The 14,387-nt window shown below is 44.9% G+C and overlaps 1 protein-coding gene across 1 annotated transcript in view; it reads right to left on the bottom strand.

The window, feature by feature from the left end:
• FKBP4 (FKBP prolyl isomerase 4) overlaps nucleotides 1-14,387 on the bottom strand; it is a 121,029-nt gene that overhangs the window by 42,700 nt on the left and 63,942 nt on the right. Inside the window, exon 8 of the mRNA XM_053718815.1 lies at nucleotides 10,276-10,461. Within this exon, the coding sequence (XP_053574790.1) occupies nucleotides 10,276-10,461 (186 nt within the window). The remainder of the gene's footprint in view (nucleotides 1-10,275; nucleotides 10,462-14,387) is intronic.

Here is a 14,387-nt window from a genome sequence, read left to right on the forward strand (position 1 = left end):
AACAAAACAGACAGAGCTGATATCTGTCCTTTTAAGGAACTAGCTGACAAACCTTTCTCCAATCCTTCTTGGAGAAAAACTAAAATCCTTGGAATCCTAATCTTACTCCATGAGTAACCCTTGGATTCGCACCAACAAAGATATTTCCGGCATATCTTTTTTTTTTATTTATGTTTTCTTTTTATTTTCAATTCAAAACAGCAGGTGAACATATGTAAGGTTAACAGTTTACAATCATGTCTGGACAAATAAATCATATTTCCGGCATATCTTATGGTAAATTTTCCTAGTGACAGGCTTTCTAGCCTGAATCAGGGTATCTATAACTGAATCCGAAAACCCACGCTTAGCTAGAATCAAGCGTTCAATCTCCAAGCAGTCAGTTGCAGAGAGACTAGGTTTGGATGTACGAATGGACCTTGAATTAGAAGGTCCTGCCTCAAAAGGTAGCTTCCATGGTGGAACCGATGACATATTCACCAGGTCTGCATACCAGGTCCTGCGTGGCCCCGCAGGAGCTATCAGAATTACCGAAGCCTTCTCCTGTTTGATCCTGGCTACTAGCCGTGGGAGAAGAGGAAATGGTGGAACGACCAAGGCGCTGCTAAGGCATCTACCAGTGTCACCTTGGGATCCCTGGACCTGGACCCGTAACATGGAACTTTTGAGTTCTGACGTGACGCCATCAGATCCAGAATGCCCCATAGTTAACTGGGCAAAAACCTCCGGGTGAAGTTCCCACTTCCCCGGATGGAAAGTCTGACGACTCAGATAATCCGCTTCCCAGTTGTCCACTCCTGGGATGTGAATTGCTGATAGATGGCAGGAGCGATCCTCTGCCCATTTGATGATCTTGGATACCTCTCTCATCGCCAGGGAACTCTTCGTTCCCCCCTGATGATTGATGTACGCTACAGTCGTCATGTTGTCCGACTGAAATCTGATGAATCTGGCCTCCGCTAGTTGAGGCCATGCCTGGAGCGCATTGAATATCGCTCTCAATTCCAATATGTTTATCGGGAGAAGAGATTCTTCCCGAGACCATAGACCCTGAGCCTTCAGGGACTCCCAGACCGCGCCCCAGCCCAAAAGACTGGCGTCGGTCGTGACGATGATCCACTCCGGTCTGCGGAAACTCATTCCCTGAGACAGGTGACCTAGAGACAGCCACCAGAGGAGTGAGTCTCTGGTTTTCTGGTCCATTTGAATCTATGGAGACAAGTCTGCATAATCCCCATTCCACTGTTTGAGCATGCACAGTTGCAATGGTCTTAAATGAATTCGAGCAAAAGGAACCACGTCCATTGCCGCAACCATTAGTCCTATTACCTCCATGCACTGAGCTATGGAGGGCTGAGGAATGGATTGAAGAACTCGACAAGCGTTCAGAAGCTTTAACTTCCTGACCTCTGTCAGAAAGATCTTCATTTCTACGGAGTCTATTATTGTTCCCAGAAAGGGAACCCTTGTGGACGGGGACAGGGAACTTTTTTCTATGTTCACCTTCCACCCGTGAGATCTGAGAAAGGCTAAAACAATGTCTGTATGAGCCCTTGCTTTGGGAAGGGACGACGCTTGTATTAGAATGTCGTCTAGGTAAGGTGCTACTGCAATGCCCCTAGGCCTTAGCACCGCTAGAAGGGACCCTAGCACCTTTGTTCAGGAACTGATGGTGATCTTTGTGGATAGGAATATGCAGGTACGCATCCTTTAAGTCCACGGTAGTCATGTATTGACCCTCCTGGATCGTTGGTAAAATTGTCCGAATGGTTTCCATTTTGAATGATGGAACTCTGAGGAATTTGTTTAGAATTTTTAAGTCCAGAATTGGCCTGAAAGTTCCTTCTTTTTTGGGAACTACAAACAGGTTTGAGTAAAAACCCAGTCCTTGTTCCGCTGTTGGAACTGGGTGTATCACTCCCATCTTTAATAGGTCTTCTACGCAACATAAGAATGCCTGTCTCTTTATCTGGTCTAAAGATAAGCGAGACATGTGGAACCTTCACCTTGGAGGAAGGACCTTGAACTCTAGCAGATACCCCTGAGAAACAATTTCTAGTGCCCAGGAGTCCGGAACATCTCTTGCCCAAGCCTGAGCAAAGAGAGAAAGTCTGCCCCCTACTAGATCCGGTCCTGGATCGGGGGCTACCCCTTCATGCTGTCTTGGTAGCAGCAGCAGGCTTCTTGGCCTGTTTGCCCTTGTTCCAGCCTTGCAATGGCTTCCATGCTGGTTTGGGCTGGGATGCGTTACCCTCTTGCCTAGTGGCTGTAGAGGTAGAAGTCGGTCCGTTCCTGAAATTGCGAAAGGAACGAAAATTAGACTTATTTTTAGCCTTGAAAGGTCTATCCTGTGGAAGGGCATGGCCCTTTCCCCCAGTGATATCTGAAATAATTTCCTTCAACTCTGGCCCAAATAGGGTCTTACCCTTGAAAGGAATATTAAGTAATTTTGTTTTGAATTGCAAAACCAGCATTTTTCGCCGCTAATTTAGCTAACTGGAAAGCGGAGTCTGTAATGAAAGAATTAGCCAACTTCAGGGCGTGAATTCTGTCCATGACTTCATCATAAGAAGTCTCCTTTTGGAGCGAGTTTTCTAGTTCCTCAAACCAAAAAGCCGCTGCAGTGGTTACAGGAATAATGCAAGAAATTGGTTGAAGAAGAAAACCCTGTTGAACAAAGATTTTCTTAAGTAAACCTTCTAATTTTTTATCCATAGGATCTTTGAAAGCGTAACTATCTTCTATTGGTATAGTCGTGCGCTTAGCTAGCGTTGAAACTGCCCCCTCTACCTTAGGGACCGTCTGCCATGCGTCCCTTCTAGGGTCAACAATTGGGAACATTTTCTTAAATATAGGAGGGGGAACAAAGGGTACACCTGGCTTCTCCCACTCCTTAGTCACGATATCCGCCACCCTCTTAGGTATCGGAAATGCATCAGTGTGTACTGGGACCTCTAAGAATTTGTCCATTTTACACAATTTTTCAGGGATCACCAAAGGATCACAATCATCAAGTGTAGCTAGAACCTCCTTAAGTAGGGCGCGGAGGTGTTCTAGCTTAAATTTAAATGCTATGGCATCAGGCTCTGCCTGCTGAGAAACTTTCCCTGTGTCAGAAATTTCTCCCTCACCGCCAAGTCAGATTGATGTGAGGGCACTACAGATAAATTATCCTCTGCGTCAGCTTGCTCATTTTCTGTGTTTAAAACTGAGCAATCACGCTTCCTAGGAAAAGCTGGCAGTTTGGATAAAAATGCTGAGAGAGAATTATCCATTACTGCCGCTAACTGTTGCATAGTAATCGCAATTGGTGCGTTAGATGTACTGGGCATCGCTTGCGCGGGCATAGCTGGTGTTGACACAGAAGGGGAGGATAGCGAGCTATCTTCACACCCTTCAGCTAAAGAATCATCTTGGGCTATATCTTAAAGTGCAATTGTACGGTCCTTAAGCTGTTTGGACGCTATAGCACATTTCACACATAAATTTAATGGGGGAACCACCTTGGCCTTTGAACATAGAGAACATAGGCTATCTGAAGGTTCAGACATGTTTAACAGACTTAAAAGTAACTTCAATGCAATAAAATTTATTTTTGACAAAAAACAGAATTTATGTTTACCTGATAAATTACTTTCTCCAACGGTGTGTCCGGTCCACGGCGTCATCCTTACTTGTGGGATATTCTCTTCCCCAACAGGAAATGGCAAAGAGCCCAGCAAAGCTGGTCACATGATCCCTCCTAGGCTCCGCCTACCCCAGTCATTCGACCGACGTTAAGGAGGAATATTTGCATAGGAGAAACCATATGATACCGTGGTGACTGTAGTTAAAGAAAATAAATTATCAGACCTGATTAAAAAACCAGGGCGGGCCGTGGACCGGACACACCGTTTGAGAAAGTAATTTATCAGGTAAACATAAATTCTGTTTTCTCCAACATAGGTGTGTCCGGTCCACGGCGTCATCCTTACTTGTGGGAACCAATACCAAAGCTTTAGGACACGGATGATGGGAGGGAGCAAATCAGGTCACCTAGATGGAAGGCACCACGGCTTGCAAAACCTTTCTCCCAAAAATAGCCTCAGAAGAAGCAAAAGTATCAAACTTGTAAAATTTGGTAAAAGTGTGCAGTGAAGACCAAGTCGCTGCCCTACATATCTGATCAACAGAAGCCTCGTTCTTGAAGGCCCATGTGGAAGCCACAGCCCTAGTGGAATGAGCTGTGATTCTTTCGGGAGGCTGCCGTCCGGCAGTCTCGTAAGCCAATCTGATGATGCTTTTAATCCAAAAAGAGAGAGAGGTAGAAGTTGCTTTTTGACCTCTCCTTTTACCGGAATAAACAACAAACAAGGAAGATGTTTGTCTAAAATCCTTTGTAGCATCTAAATAGAATTTTAGAGCGCGAACAACATCCAAATTGTGCAACAAACGTTCCTTCTTCGAAACTGGTTTCGGACACAGAGAAGGTACGATAATCTCCTGGTTAATGTTTTTGTTAGAAACAACTTTTGGAAGAAAACCAGGTTTAGTACGTAAAACCACCTTATCTGCATGGAACACCAGATAAGGAGGAGAACACTGCAGAGCAGATAACTCTGAAACTCTTCTAGCAGAAGAAATTGCAACCAAAAACAAAACTTTCCAAGATAATAACTTAATATCAACGGAATGTAAGGGTTCAAACGGAACCCCCTGAAGAACTGAAAGAACTAAGTTGAGACTCCAAGGAGGAGTCAAAGGTTTGTAAACAGGCTTGATTCTAACCAGAGCCTGAACAAAGGCTTGAACATCTGGCACAGCTGCCAGCTTTTTGTGAAGTAACACAGACAAGGCAGAAATCTGTCCCTTCAGGGAACTTGCAGATAATCCTTTTTCCAATCCTTCTCGAAGGAACGATAGAATCTTAGGAATCTTAACCTTGTCCCAAGGGAATCCTTTAGATTCACACCAACAGATATATTTTTTCCAAATTTTGTGGTAAATCTTTCTAGTTACAGGCTTTCTGGCCTGAACAAGAGTATCGATAACAGAATCTGAGAACCCTCGCTTCGATAAGATCAAGCGTTCAATCTCCAAGCAGTCAGCTGGAGTGAGACCAGATTCGGATGTTCGAACGGACCTTGAACAAGAAGGTCTCGTCTCAAAGGTAGCTTCCATGGTGGAGCCGATGACATATTCACCAGATCTGCATACCAAGTCCTGCGTGGCCACGCAGGAGCTATCAAGATCACGACGCCCTTTCCTGATTGATCCTGGCTACCAGCCTGGGGATGAGAGGAAACGGCGGGAATACATAAGCTAGTTTGAAGGTCCAAGGTGCTACTAGTGCATCCACTAGAGCCGCCTTGGGATCCCTGGATCTGGACCCGTAGCAAGGAACTTTGAAGTTCTGACGAGAGGCCATCAGATCCATGTCTGGAATGCCCCACAGTTGAGTGACTTGGGCAAAGATTTCCGGATGGAGTTCCCACTCCCCCGGATGCAATGTCTGACGACTCAGAAAATCCGCTTCCCAATTTTCCACTCCTGGGATGTGGATAGCAGACAGGTGGCAGGAGTGAGACTCCGCCCATAGAATGATTTTGGTCACTTCTTCCATCGCCAGGGAACTCCTTGTTCCCCCCTGATGGTTGACGTACGCAACAGTTGTCATGTTGTCTGATTGAAACCGTATGAACTTGGCCCTCGCTAGCTGAGGCCAAGCCTTGAGAGCATTGAATATCGCTCTCAGTTCCAGAATATTTATCGGTAGAAGAGATTCTTCCCGAGACCAAAGACCCTGAGCTTTCAGGGATCCCCAGACCGCGCCCCAGCCCATCAGACTGGCGTCGGTCGTGACAATGACCCACTCTGGTCTGCGGAAGGTCATCCCTTGTGACAGGTTGTCCAGGGACAGCCACCAACGGAGTGAGTCTCTGGTCCTCTGATTTACTTGTATCCTCGGAGACAAGTTTGTATAGTCCCCATTCCACTGACTGAGCATGCACAGTTGTAATGGTCTTAGATGAATGCGTGCAAAAGGAACTATGTCCATTGCCGCTACCATCAAACCTATCACTTCCATGCACTGCGCTATGGAAGGAAGAGGAACGGAATGAAGTATCCGACAAGAGTCTAGAAGTTTTGTTTTTCTGGCCTCTGTCAGAAAAATCCTCATTTCTAAGGAGTCTATTATTGTTCCCAAGAAGGGAACCCTTGTTGACGGAGATAGAGAACTCTTTTCCACGTTCACTTTCCATCCGTGAGATCTGAGAAAGGCCAGGACGATGTCCGTGTGAGCCTTTGCTTGAGGAAGGGACGATGCTTGAATCAGAATGTCGTCCAAGTAAGGTACTACAGCAATGCCCCTTGGTCTTAGCACTGCTAGAAGGGACCCTAGTACCTTTGTGAAAATCCTTGGAGCAGTGGCTAATCCGAAAGGAAGCGCCACGAACTGGTAATGCTTGTCCAGGAATGCGAACCTTAGGAACCGATGATGTTCCTTGTGGATAGGAATATGTAGATACGCATCCTTTAAATCCACCGTGGTCATGAATTGACCTTCCTGGATGGAAGGAAGAATTGTTCGAATGGTTTCCATTTTGAACGATGGAACCTTGAGAAACTTGTTTAAGATCTTGAGATCTAAGATTGGTCTGAACGTTCCCTCTTTTTTGGGAACTATGAACAGATTGGAGTAGAACCCCATCCCTTGTTCTCCTAATGGAACAGGATGAATCACTCCCATTTTTAACAGGTCTTCTACACAACGTAAGAATGCCTGTCTTTTTATGTGGTCTGAAGACAACTGAGACTTGTGGAACCTCCCCCTTGGGGGAAGCCCCTTGAATTCCAGAAGATAACCTTGGGAGACTATTTCTAGCGCCCAAGGATCCAGAACATCTCTTGCCCAAGCCTGAGCGAAGAGAGAGAGTCTGCCCCCCACCAGATCCGGTCCCGGATCGGGGGCCAACATTTCATGCTGTCTTGGTAGCAGTGGCAGGTTTCTTGGCCTGCTTTCCCTTGTTCCAGCCTTGCATTGGTCTCCAAGCTGGCTTGGCTTGAGAAGTATTACCCTCTTGCTTAGAGGACGTAGCACTTTGGGCTGGTCCGTTTCTACGAAAGGGACGAAAATTAGGTTTATTTTTGGCCTTGAAAGGCCGATCCTGAGGAAGGGCGTGGCCCTTACCCCCAGTGATATCAGAGATAATCTCTTTCAAGTCAGGGCCAAACAGCGTTTTCCCCTTGAAAGGAATGTTAAGTAGCTTGTTCTTGGAAGACGCATCAGCTGACCAAGATTTCAACCAAAGCGCTCTGCGCGCCACAATAGCAAACCCAGAATTCTTAGCCGCTAACCTAGCCAATTGCAAAGTGGCGTCTAGGGTGAAAGAATTAGCCAATTTGAGAGCATTGATTCTGTCCATAATCTCCTCATAAGGAGGAGAATCACTATCGACCGCCTTTACCAGCTCATCGAACCAGAAACACGCGGCTGTTTCTGTCCATAATCTCCAACAGTTAAACACTAAAAAACTCTAAGCCATCTCCGTGGAGATGTTGCCTGTACAACGGCAAAGAGAATGACTGGGGTAGGCGGAGCCTAGGAGGGATCATGTGACCAGCTTTGCTGGGCTCTTTGCCATTTCCTGTTGGGGAAGAGAATATCCCACAAGTAAGGATGACGCCGTGGACCGGACACACCTATGTTGGAGAAATGTTACCGTTTCTTTAAATAATAAAAGTGCACACTTTATTACTGAAACATCAAAAAAACCATAAAAAACACATCCGATTTTTATGAAATTTTCACCACAGTGTCATGCTTTGAAAAGGTTGCACACAAATTTTCAGACCAATTAACCCCTTAATGCCCAAACCGGAGCTAATAACAGCAGTTAACCGGTTAACACACTACAGTACTCTGCCACAACTTGCCCTGTGGCTTTTACCTTCCTTAGGGTTATTTTGGTAAGAATATAAGCCTCCCTGGAGCCCTTCCTGATGCCTCCGGACTCCCCACGTGAAGCTGCATGAACTGGCTAGTCAAAACAAGTGCACAATTGAGGCGCGAAAATGAGGCTTCCTTCCTCTGCATACCAGAGTGGAGGGGCCTTTCTGACTAGATTAGGTGTCCAACTAAGTGCCAGGCGCAAATTAATCCCCAAAAGTGTTTTAAGTTGATAAAAAAACACCTATTTAAGTTGAAAACTTGCTAAAAAGCAATTGATTAGCCCACAATAGTGTCAACCAGCATAAGCCCTTAAAATAAGCCATCCTTTTATTGCTGAATCTAATAACAATGGCTTACCTATCCCAGAGGGAATTTCTGACAGTCTTCTAGCATTACTGGGTCTTGTTAGAAAAATGACTGATCATACCTGAAGCAGTTAAGCCTGCAAACTGTTCCCCCCAACTGATGTTATCTGGTTTCAACAGTCCTGCGTGGGAACAGCAATGGATTTCAGTTACTGGTGCTAAAATCATAGTCCTCTTAGCAGAAATCTTCTTCACTTTCTGCTGCAGAGTAAATAGTACAAGCTGGCACTATTTTATAATAACAAACTCTTGATAGAAGAAATAAAAAACTACAACTAACACCACATACTCTTTACCACCCCCGGGGAGATGCTACTAGTTAGAGCGGCAAAGAGAATGACTGGGGGGGCGGAGCCTGAGGGGAGCTATATGGACAGCTTTGCTGTGTGTTCTCTTTGCCACTTCCTGTAGGGATTGAGAATATCCCACAAGTAAGGATGAAGCCGTGGACCGGATACACCAATGTAGGAGAAATATAACCTTCAAGTTTTTAATTAAACGCAGCAGAGTCTATGACTTCATTAAGGCCTGTGGGATACAGAGACGGAAACTTATAAATCCAATATGTTTCTCTCTGTCTTAGTTTTGTGTACCTATTGTATTTATGTGAAGATGGGACCAATCACCTACCACTCCCTCAGGGAGTTTCTGGCTGCAATAACTGCAGCACCTCTACAACATATTTTTGCACTTTTAAGTTACTGGGTCCCCAGTGCCCCAGGGTCCAGTGTTCCTGCCACCGGTTGGATCAGTAAGCTGGGTTGCTGTCAAATATCCAGCCTGCTTCTGATAGCGCTGTCTGAGTGCTCTTCACAAATGTGAGTACCCTGATTAAAGTTTATATACCGATACCACTCAGTTTTATTACTGGTACACACAGGCGCCCTGTATGTTTCATTTTCCCCAGATCTGATGTTACCATGTTCCTGTATTCAGACTGATCAGTGAACTGGGTTGCTGTCAAATATCCAGCCTGTGCCTAACAGCACTGTCTGAGCTGGGTTGCTGTCAAATATCCAGCCTGCTTCTGATAGCACTGTCTGAGTGCTCTTCACAAATGTGAGTACCCTGATTAGGGTTTATATACTGATGCCACTCTGTTTTATTACTGGAACACACAGATCGGATGTTACCATGTTCCTGTATTCAGACTGATCAGTGAACTGGGTTGCTGTCAAATATCCAGCCTGTACCTAACAGCACTGTCTGAGTGCTCTTTACAAATGTGAGTACCCCGACTAGGGTTTAATGATTGCGATTATTGTGTTCTATTATTGGTACACACAGGCACCTCTCGTTTTCAATCTTCTAATTAGGTTACACTGCAGGTATCTGATGGAGAGTTGCTGCACATAGGTCAGCACTAGAGTGTAGTTAAAGCTAGATTTAAACAAGGCAGCACCCATGACTAGAGGGAGGTGGGGAATAACCTCAATACAATGCTTATAAAATGTGTAAGTATTCATTGTTACATCCTGTTCACTCTTAAAGGGACACGAGACAAATGTAAAATGCTTTAAAAAAAAATAAAAAATAAAATCTTTCCAACATACTTTATTTCAGTTTTCCTGGAATTTAACTCTGAAATGTGTGGGTTTTCCAATTCTAATAACTGAAAGTGCACACTGCAGAATTCACAAGCTTAACCCTACTACATGTCTGTTCATAATTGGCATCAGCAGAGGAAGTAACGTCAAAAAAAATAATGCAAGTTTTGTTACCAAAATTACTGTGGCTAGCCTAGTTCTGCATCATTAAGAAATTCGGTTTTGCTCCTTCGAATGGAGAGACATTAAAAAAACAATTGAAGCAAACAAAGTGTTATTCTATTTAGAAAGGCTTTCCCACTTAATCGCAACACACAAACGTCTTTTAATTTTAAGGTGTTGTGTCCCTTTAACACGGTATATCTAACCATATTTACATTGTTACATCAAGTTACTGAGCTTTTTAGAGCATTGCTCCCTCCCCATTTACCTTCTGACAATGCTCCAGGGCTGCACGCTGTTCCACTAGTTTTAGGAAGCAAGCAGCTAAATTAAGGGAGGCTGCAAGGATCAGTGATTTTGCTTTGCTGTCCTCTTCTGGTGAGAGACCCGACTCATGTTCCAACCATGACATGATTTTCTTATACTGGTTAACAGCCTGACGGTAACGACCTTCCTAGTGAGAAGACAGCAAAAGGAGGTTACAATGACAAGAAGAGGAAAGAAAAGCAGAGTAACAAAGATGGTAAGAATAAAAGTTGGAAATAATTAAATATTTAACAACCTTCAGAGTGTGTGCACAAATAAAAACAAACAAACAATCTCTACTCACACTATTGAAGTAGACAGAAACATATCCAGTAGTTCCAAAGCATACAAATAAAATAAAATTAGATTAAAAACAGACTTTTTCTTTCACAATGCAGATAAAATATAGGGGGGGGGGGGGGGACTACGAAATTTATGATTACCTGATAAATTTATTTTTTGACAAGACGAGTCCATGGATCATCATCAATTACTGTTGGGAATATCAGACCTGGCTAGCAGGAGGCAAAGAGCACCACAGCAGAGCTGTGAAAGGGACAAGTCCCAAAAAACATAATTTATGCTTACCTGATAAATTCCTTTCTCCTGTAGTGTAGTCAGTCCACAGGTCATCCATTACTTATGGGATATTAACTCCTCCCCAACAGGAAGTGCAAGAGGATCACCCAAGCAGAGCTGCTATATAGCTCCTCCCCTCTACGTCACACCCAGTCATTCGACCGAAAACCAAACGAGAAAGGAGAAACTATAGGGTGCAGTGGTGACTGGAGTATAATTTAAAATTTAGACCTGCCATAAAAAACAGGGCGGGCCGTGGACTGACTACACTACAGGAGAAAGGAATTTATCAGGTAAGCATAAATTATGTTTTCTCCTGTTAAGTGTAGTCAGTCCACGGGTCATCCATTACTTATGGGATACCAATACCAAAGCTAAAGTACACGGATGACGGGAGGGACAGGCAGGATCTTTATACGGAAGGAACCACTGCCTGAAGAACCTTTCTCCCAAAAACAGCCTCCGAAGAAGCAAAAGTGTCAAATTTGTAAAATTTGGAAAAAGTATGAAGAGAAGACCAAGTTGCAGCCTTGCAAATCTGTTCAACAGAGGCCTCATTCTTAAAGGCCCAAGTGGAAGCCACAGCTCTAGTAGAATGAGCTGTAATCCTTTCAGGAGGTTGCTGTCCAGCAGTCTCATAGGCTAAACGTATTATGCTACGAAGCCAAAAAGACAGAGAAGTAGCAGATGCTTTTTGACCTCTCCTCTGTCCAGAATAAACGACAAACAGGGAAGAAGTTTGGCGAAAATCTTTAGTTGCCTGTAAATAAGACTACGTCTAGATTGTGCAGAAGTCGTTCCTTCTTTGAAGAAGGGTTAGGGCACAATGATGGAACAACAATCTCTTGATTGATATTCTTGTTAGTGACTACCTTAGGTAAGAACCCAGGTTTAGTACGCAGAACTACCTTATCTGAATGAAAAATCAGATAAGGAGAATCACAATGTAAGGCTGATAACTCAGAGACTCTACGAGCCGAGGAAATAGCCATTAAAAACAGAACTTTCCAAGATAACAGCTTGATATCAATGGAATGAAGGGGTTCAAACGGAACCCCCTGTAAAACGTTAAGAACTAAGTTTAAACTCCACGGTGGAGCTACAGTCTTAAACACAGGCTTAATCCTAGCCAAAGCCTGACAAAAAGCCTGAACGTCTGGAACTTCTGACAGAGCTGAGATCTGTCCCTTTAAGGAACTTGCAGATAAACCGTTTTCTAAACCTTCTTGTAGAAAAGACAATATCCTAGGAATCCTAACCTTACTCCATGAGTAACTCTTGGATTCGCACCAGTGTAAGTATTTACGCCATATCTTATGGTAAATCTTCCTGGTAACAGGTTTCCTAGCCTGTATTAAGGTATCAATTACTGACTCCGAAAATCCACGCTTTGATAAAATCAAGCGTTCAATTTCCATGCAGTCAGCTTCAGAGAAATTAGATTTTGATGCTTGAAAGGACCCCGAATTAGAAGGTCCTGTCTCAGAGGCAGAGACCAAGGTGGACAGGATGACATGTCCACTAGATCTGCATACCAGGTCCTGCGTGGCCACGCAGGCGCTATTAGAATCACTGATGCTTTCTCCTGTTTGATCCTGGCAATCAAACGAGGAAGCATCGGGAAGGGTGGAAACACATAAGCCATCCTGAAGGTCCAAGGTGCTGTCAAAGCATCTATCAGGACCGCTCCCGGGTCCCTGGACCTGGACCCGTAACAAGGAAGCTTGGCGTTCTGGCGAGACGCCATGAGATCCATATCTGGTTTGCCCCAACGACGAAGTATTTGGGCAAAGACCTCCGGATGAAGTTCCCACTCCCCCGGATGAAAAGTCTGGCGACTTAGGAAATCCGCCTCCCAGTTCTCCACTCCTGGGATGTGGATCGCTGACAGGTGGCAAGAGTGAGACTCTGCCCAGCGAATTATCTTTGATACTTCCATCATCGCTAGGGAACTCCTTGTCCCTCCCTGATGGTTGATGTAAGCCACAGTCGTGATGTTGTCCGACTGAAACCTGATGAACCTCAGAGTTGCTAACTGAGGCCAAGCCAGAAGGGCATTGAGAACTGCTCTCAATTCCAGAATGTTTATCGGAAGGAGACTCTCCTCTTGAGTCCACGATCCCTGAGCCTTCAGGGAATTCCAGACAGCGCCCCAACCTAGTAGGCTGGCGTCTGTTGTTACAATTGTCCAGTCTGGCCTGCTGAAGGGCATCCCCCTGGACAGATGTGGCCGAGAAAGCCACCATAGAAGAGAATCTCTGGTCTCTTGATCCAGATTCAGCATAGGTGACAAATCTGAGTAATCCCCATTCCACTGACTTAGCATGCACAATTGCAGTGGTCTGAGATGCAGGCGTGCAAAAGGAACTATGTCCATTGCCGCTACCATTAAGCCGATTACCTCCATGCATTGAGCCACTGACGGGTGTTGAATGGAATGAAGGACACGGCAAGCATTTAGAAGCTTTGTTAACCTGTCCTCTGTCAGGTAAATTTTCATTTCTACAGAATCTATAAGAGTCCCCAAGAAGGGAACTCTTGTGAGTGGTAGGAGAGAACTCTTCTCCTTGTTCACTTTCCACCCATGCGACCTTAGAAATGCCAGTACTAACTCTGTATGAGACTTGGCAGTTTGAAAGCTTGATGCTTGTATCAGAATGTCGTCTAGGTACGGAGCTACCGAAATTCCTCGCGGTCTTAGTACCGCCAGAAGAGAGCCCAGAACCTTTGTAAAGATTCTTGGAGCCGTAGCCAACCCGAAGGGAAGAGCTACAAACTGGTAATGCCTGTCTAGGAAGGCAAACCTTAGATACCGGTAATGTTCTTTGTGAATCGGTATGTGAAGGTAAGCATCCTTTAAATCCACTGTGGTCATGTACTGACCTCTTTGGATCATGGGTAAGATTGTCCGAATAGTTTCCATTTTGAACGATGGAACTCTTAGGAATTTGTTTAGGATCTTTAAATCCAATATTGGTCTGAAGGTTCCCTCTTTTTTGGGAACCACAAACAGATTTGAGTAAAACCCTTGTCCGTGTTCCGACCGCGGAACTGGGTGGATCACTCCCATTAGAAAAAGGTCTTGTACACAGCGTAGAAACGCCTCTTTCTTTATCTGGTTTGTTGACAACCTTGAAAGGTGAAATCTCCCTTGTGGAGGAGAAGCTTTGAAGTCCAGAAGATATCCCTGAGATATGATCTCCAACGCCCAGGGATCCTGGACATCTCTTGCCCAAGCCTGGGCGAAGAGAGTCTGCCCCCCACTAGATCCGTTTCCGGATCGGGGGCCCTCACTTCATGCTGTCTTAGGGGCAGCAGCAGGTTTTCTGGCCTGCTTGCCCTTGTTCCAGGTCTGGTTAGGTTTCCAGCCTTGTCTGTAGCGAGCAACAGCTCCTTCCTGTTTTGGAGCAGAGGAAGTGGATGCTGCTCCTGCCTTGAAGTTACGAAAGGCACGAAAATTAGACTGTCTAGCCCTAGGTTTGGCTCTGTCTTGAG

Source organism: Bombina bombina, chromosome 6 (assembly GCF_027579735.1).
Source record: "Bombina bombina isolate aBomBom1 chromosome 6, aBomBom1.pri, whole genome shotgun sequence".
Taxonomy (NCBI): Eukaryota; Metazoa; Chordata; class Amphibia; order Anura; family Bombinatoridae; genus Bombina; species Bombina bombina.